The sequence below is a fragment of the Mizuhopecten yessoensis genome, unplaced genomic scaffold (assembly GCF_002113885.1).
Source record: "Mizuhopecten yessoensis strain PY_sf001 unplaced genomic scaffold, ASM211388v2 scaffold10857, whole genome shotgun sequence".
Classification (NCBI taxonomy): domain Eukaryota; kingdom Metazoa; phylum Mollusca; class Bivalvia; order Pectinida; family Pectinidae; genus Mizuhopecten; species Mizuhopecten yessoensis.
The window spans coordinates 131,012-136,529 of NW_018408756.1; the positions used below are offsets into that span (position 1 = coordinate 131,012).

At 40.0% G+C, this 5,518-nt stretch overlaps 2 protein-coding genes across 2 annotated transcripts in view; both read left to right on the forward strand.

Moving 5' to 3' along the window:
* Positions 1 to 5,518, forward strand: part of LOC110463023 (zinc transporter ZIP10-like) — a 115,782-nt gene that overhangs the window by 15,689 nt on the left and 94,575 nt on the right. The window lies entirely within an intron of this gene.
* The window catches only part of LOC110463028 (zinc transporter ZIP10-like), an 18,667-nt gene that overhangs the window by 7,597 nt on the left and 5,552 nt on the right, over positions 1 to 5,518 (forward strand). The window contains exons 2-3 of the mRNA XM_021517362.1: positions 312 to 502; positions 1,819 to 2,096. Coding sequence (XP_021373037.1) covers positions 312 to 502; positions 1,819 to 2,096 — 469 coding nt within the window. The remainder of the gene's footprint in view (positions 1 to 311; positions 503 to 1,818; positions 2,097 to 5,518) is intronic.

Sequence of the window (5,518 nt, forward strand, 5' to 3'; positions counted from 1 at the left end):
TCATGTACTTGATAGGTGAAGTAATCTGAGGTTATCTCCCCTGTCTGTGGAAAGAGCCTTGAACATATTTCTAAAGGTTTTTATGAAATCAGAATATAAAGCTGTCTCCCATTATTACTGCACAGTAGCACATGTTTAGTTTAGGTCCAGTGTAAGTTATACATTTGAGATTATTTTTTTAATTTGTACATTTTGCAAACTTTAAAAAAAGCATTGATAGCTTGTATGATTTCATTTTTATTAGTTACATTTTCATATAAAATACTGTTTGAAAAGAAAAATTAAATTAGTTTTCTCTTTCTGCCTTTTAGTGTGGGGATATTCAACCATTGCTGTTGTGGTCATCAGTTTGGTTGGGCTTCTTGGTGTAGCCATTGTCCCTATCATGCAGAAAGTCTTTTACAACCACCTGCTCCTGTTCCTAGTGGCTCTGGCTGTGGGGGCCCTAGCAGGGGACGCCTTATTACATCTCCTACCACATGTAAGTAATAATATAAATATATAATTAAGTAACCCTAGCTATGGGCCTCTAAATTATGTATTGGGTAAATGGGGTTAATTTTCCTGCTGTGTGGACTGAATCTCCTGTGGAACTTATCATATAGGAAGAGGAAGATATCTGCTCTGTTCACATGCCTACACAATACTGTTAATTGTACAATGAAACTGTATGTTACTGGTTTTGAAGGATATAGAGTTACGTTAAACAGATTCCAAAATAAATGCATACAAGAAACCCAAGAGTCATGAATCAGTAAAGATACTTGTAAATATATATACAATGCAGGGGCGTAACAAACGGGTATTCAATGTGTAAGCCCAAGGATGAAATGTGCTGCCGAAGGCAGCACCCCGAAGCGCGCAGCGTGAGGAGGGGGAGGGTATTGGAGGGGTTTTCTAGAATTTTGTTTTCTAGAACACTTGATACGAGTTCTCCCGTGTTCTGGGTCAGTTTCAATGGCCCTTTTAAAGTAAGAAAATATCGTTTTCCCCCATTTTGTTTAGAAATATTCTGCTTATTTTTGGGTACGCTGGGATTGGTACTCATCTACGCCAATTCTGTTATGGAGTTCGGTAACATTATTCCACGGAAAAGAAAAATCTAAATACATATGGATTATTGGATGGCTGTTGTAAGAGTTTTTCTCTTAGTATCTCAAGCTATCACTAGGAATAGTTTAACATTATGTACATAAGAACTGATATACTGGTCAATGTAAAATGTAAAGCCATGGTTTATGACCATTCTTTAGTGAGTGAGTACTATGTCTGTACCGATAATTTGCATAGCTAGAGTTGCACTGGCACGGTTACCATGTCTAATGCTTGAAGCCAGGCCACATATTGTTCCCTTTATATGTATACATCATATCAATAAAAGCGGTAAAAACTTTGAAACACTTTAAATCACGGGGAAACTAGAGTTAATGTTTGGGTACACTAATAATTAGCAAGGCTAGAGTTTCACTGGCACGGTTACCATGCCGAATGAACATACTACCCTCAGTTCTATATTTGTTAGAGACTTTGATTGCAATGAAGCATTTTAGTTGGCGGTCTTTATAGCAGCAGATGACGTCTTGCCCCAGCCTTGAATTTGACCATTACACTGTCAACATCAACTGCTCTATCTTTGTGGCAGTGGAGCATTGCCAAACTGGAAAGTCGGTTAGTGGACATTGTTGAGCGCATGTAGTTCTTGATTCGTCGCATGGAGCTAAACGACCTCTCGAAACTTGCTGTGGACACTGGCATTGTGATTAAGATGGCCAGTATTGCATGTATGGAAGGGTACAGTATGTCATCTGTTTGACACAGAGTGGTCAGGGGGTCGGCGGGTTTCTCCTCGTCTGGCACCATTTCCCATCGTATTTTCCATCTGGCTCCTTCCCTCTGGTAGGCTTGGCGTCCAAAGCCAAGGTGTTCTTCGTAGGTTACAAAGATAAACTCAGCCATGATATCGTCCAAGTTCCTCAGAAAAATGGGTATCAGATATTGAGCTTTGAACCTTTTCTGTGGAACAAGGAGTCTAGTCTCGAGCTCACTAAGGAAGTGGTCATTGAAGGGGTAGTAGAGAGCTCTCCTCCAATACTGGGGTGGGTTTTCAGCAGGAACATTGTTTCTGTGTATTTGCCGTCCTGTTCGTCTGGGGACACATGGTTGGATTTCAAACTGGGCGGCAAGTGCCGTTGCCTTGTCGTACAAATCGTCCCATACGGCCTTATCGTTCCATTCCCCGAGGAGCATCTCCACTACTACAGTTGCCTCTGCTGATGCAGCCACAAGGTCTGTGTTGATCTTTTGTAGCAACAGTGACAGCTGGACGGTGGATCCAAGTATGTGTTCTGTTACCACCAGTGTAATTATAAAGTCAAACCTGAGGATTGCATTTAGAAGATCCCCGGCGCGTCGATCTGTTCCCTGTTCGAGTTCCTCAAAGGCTTCAACTACACATTGAAGTGCTGCTCTGAAGGTGACCAAAGCGTCAGCCCTCGCACTCCACCTCGTTTCGAACAGCATCCACAGTTTGGTTCTTCTCCCATTTCTTCTTTGGAAGCTTCGTGTTCTGCTACCTTCTCCCCATGTTGCATCAGACGTTTGGCTGAATACCCAAAGGCAAACGAAATTTCCTTGACCATATCCATCATGGTTCGCACGACTGCTAAGTTGCATGCTTGTGTGATGGCAAGGTTCAAACAATGAGCTTTGCAATGCACATACTCTGCCAAGGGAAACTGCTCCTTTACTATCGCCTGTATTCCTTTGTATTTACCACTCATATTTGACGCACCATCATATGCCTGTGCTCTCATTTTTACGACATCGACTCCGTGGTCTCTTAATGTTCTAAGAAATGTTGCGGTGAAGCTTTCTCCAGTCAAGGACTCCGCTTCCGTAAAGCCTAGAAACTCTTCCCGGACAACGCTTGCTCCATCTCTGGCTTTGTGCAGAAATCTGACACAGATTGATATCTGCTCCTTTGTTGCAGAATCCGTTGCCTCGTCGGCAATGAGGGCGAAGCATGGGGCAGCGTTGCAATCCGATACGAGTTTTTGGCATATCTCACCTGCGCACAAGTCAAGTAGTTCGTTTTGTATTTTGGGGGATAGATATTTCGTTTTTTGTGACTCGTCATGTAAATAACGGTAAAGCATGGTTACTGCGCGATATCGTAGTATAGCAAGGAAATTGCTTTCGTCTGGTGTGTGGCCTCGTATCGGCAAGTTCTGTCGTCCGCACAGCAATAAGGTGTCAATAATAGCCAATAGCGCTTGTCTATTCTCTTCAACATTTTGGGAATACTGGGAGGATATTTGTTCTTTAATATCCTTTTGTTTTAGATCTGATATGGATCGAAAAACTTCAGCACTTGAGACACACTCATGGTTTTTCGATCCCGGTGTCGTGTGTCTCCTTATCAAACTTCCTGTATTAGCCCAATCGTTAACTGGTGTTATAGAAAACGTTTTTTTTTCTTCGAATCTTTTCCCCCAAAAAGCACACAGTAGATACAGTACACACAGTCTTTGGATATCAAATACCGCAGCCAGTTGTGCTCTTTCAAGAGTGATGAATTTAGTTTCCTTTGCTTCGTGCCAATAAGCCTGGAAGGGGACAATAATACTTTAAATAGACCTGTGTACAGCTAAAACAACCTCAGTGGCTAAAATATTAACTAACTCAAAGGAATATTACTGGGTCGTGATTATAGTTTTTTCAGAGGAGGATCTAGGATATTTCCCAAGAGGGCTATGAGATATTTTGATAGTTGTACACATTTTGATGCAGATTTTTTTTTATACGTTTTACTAGCTTTTCAATTTTTCAATGATTTGTTTAAAAAAATTTAGAGAAATCCCCGAAATCTCCCACAAGGATTATCCCTTGGAGTTTATTCAGCATAACACACGAAACCATACTTTATTTTAAATTTTACTATGAAAGCAATTGTGTTAATATGAAATATTTATAATATCGCTATAAATAAATGATCTGTCATAAAATGAATATTTTTGATAAGTTAGATACCAGCTAGGTTTCAAGCAAGCAAAATAATAAAGAATTCATGAATATCCGCCTCCTGATATCATTAGTATGCAGGGTAGACAGCGGTATAGTTTAAAAATAGCATCAATACAAGTTGTAATTCTCGCGCGAACGAAGCAGACGACATGACACAATTCGCTATTTCTAAACACATGTAAATTCATATCCTGATACACCTATACATAACAACACTGTCTAGATATCTGTCTCAAGTAAGCAGTACCCATAAGAAGACGATTTGGGGATGTTGTCGAAAATCAACGCCTGTCAGTCATTTTTAATTCGACCCGAATTGTAACTTTTGATTATTTTTGAAATTTGGTAACTTTGTGAAGATAAACGAGATTCAGGTTCAACTGATTAACGATAAGTTTCCATGCTTTGAAATGAAATTCAAAACAGAGCCATAATTACTATTCGTTGGTAGGTAGGTATCTTTAAATGGCAAAAAGACAAACTTAAAGTTAAACGGTTAACCCTCTTGGAAAATTAAATATCCTGGATCCTCCCCGGAATAAACTATAAAAAGGACGAATGGGGGTAACTCGCTGAAAGTAGTGTGCGGCTGCCCATAATAAAATTCATCACACCATTCAATCCAACCAAGTGATTTATCATTATGCAAAGGTTCCAGGTATACTGTATCGGTATGTTTTAACCTCAATTTTTCTTTATAATTTATTACGCCCATTAGCACCCTCGAATGCCACCCAAAACCCCACCCCTACTGTACTGTTCATCGCTTGGTAAATAAATATTTTAATTGTTAAATCTAAAGAAACTAAGTATAATGCACATAAAATAATGAGTCCGTATGTTCATGCAGCAACTGACCTTGCAGGAAATGTGTATTCCTTGATCCATTCCATATCATTTTTCAATAACAGTGCCTTTGTATAGTCATCACACGAACCCCAAGAAGCTATCACAGCAATATCAGGATACACATGATCGAAAGTACGATGTTGTGGAATTCCCGTTAGTTTGGGTGGAACAAGACGGAGTCCTCGTCGTCAGATTGCACATGTGGATCAGTTTAGTTAACATGTTTGAACTTTGGCGCAAAAAAACTGTTCATGTTCTTTTGTGTCATTTTGAACCGGATGTTTTATCGTGTAATGGTGGGTGCGTTCTATTAGCAGCATGTCGTGGTTATAAAGGGTGCGTTCGAATCCATGTCGACATGATACAAAACAACTGCCATTCCTTTTTAGCTCACTTGGCCCTCCTTTGAGCTTATGGCATGGTGCGGCGTTCGTCCGGCGTCAACTTTTTACTTTAAACAACTTCTTCTCAGTAACCAAAAGGCTGAGGGTGATGATATTTGACCAGAAGCATGCTTGCATGAAGGACTACCAAGTTTGTTCAAATAAATGACCTTCATCAATTTTCAAGGTCACAGGGGTCAAATATGCTAAAATCTTTAAACAACTTCTTCTGAATAATCAAGAGGCCTAGGATGATGATATTT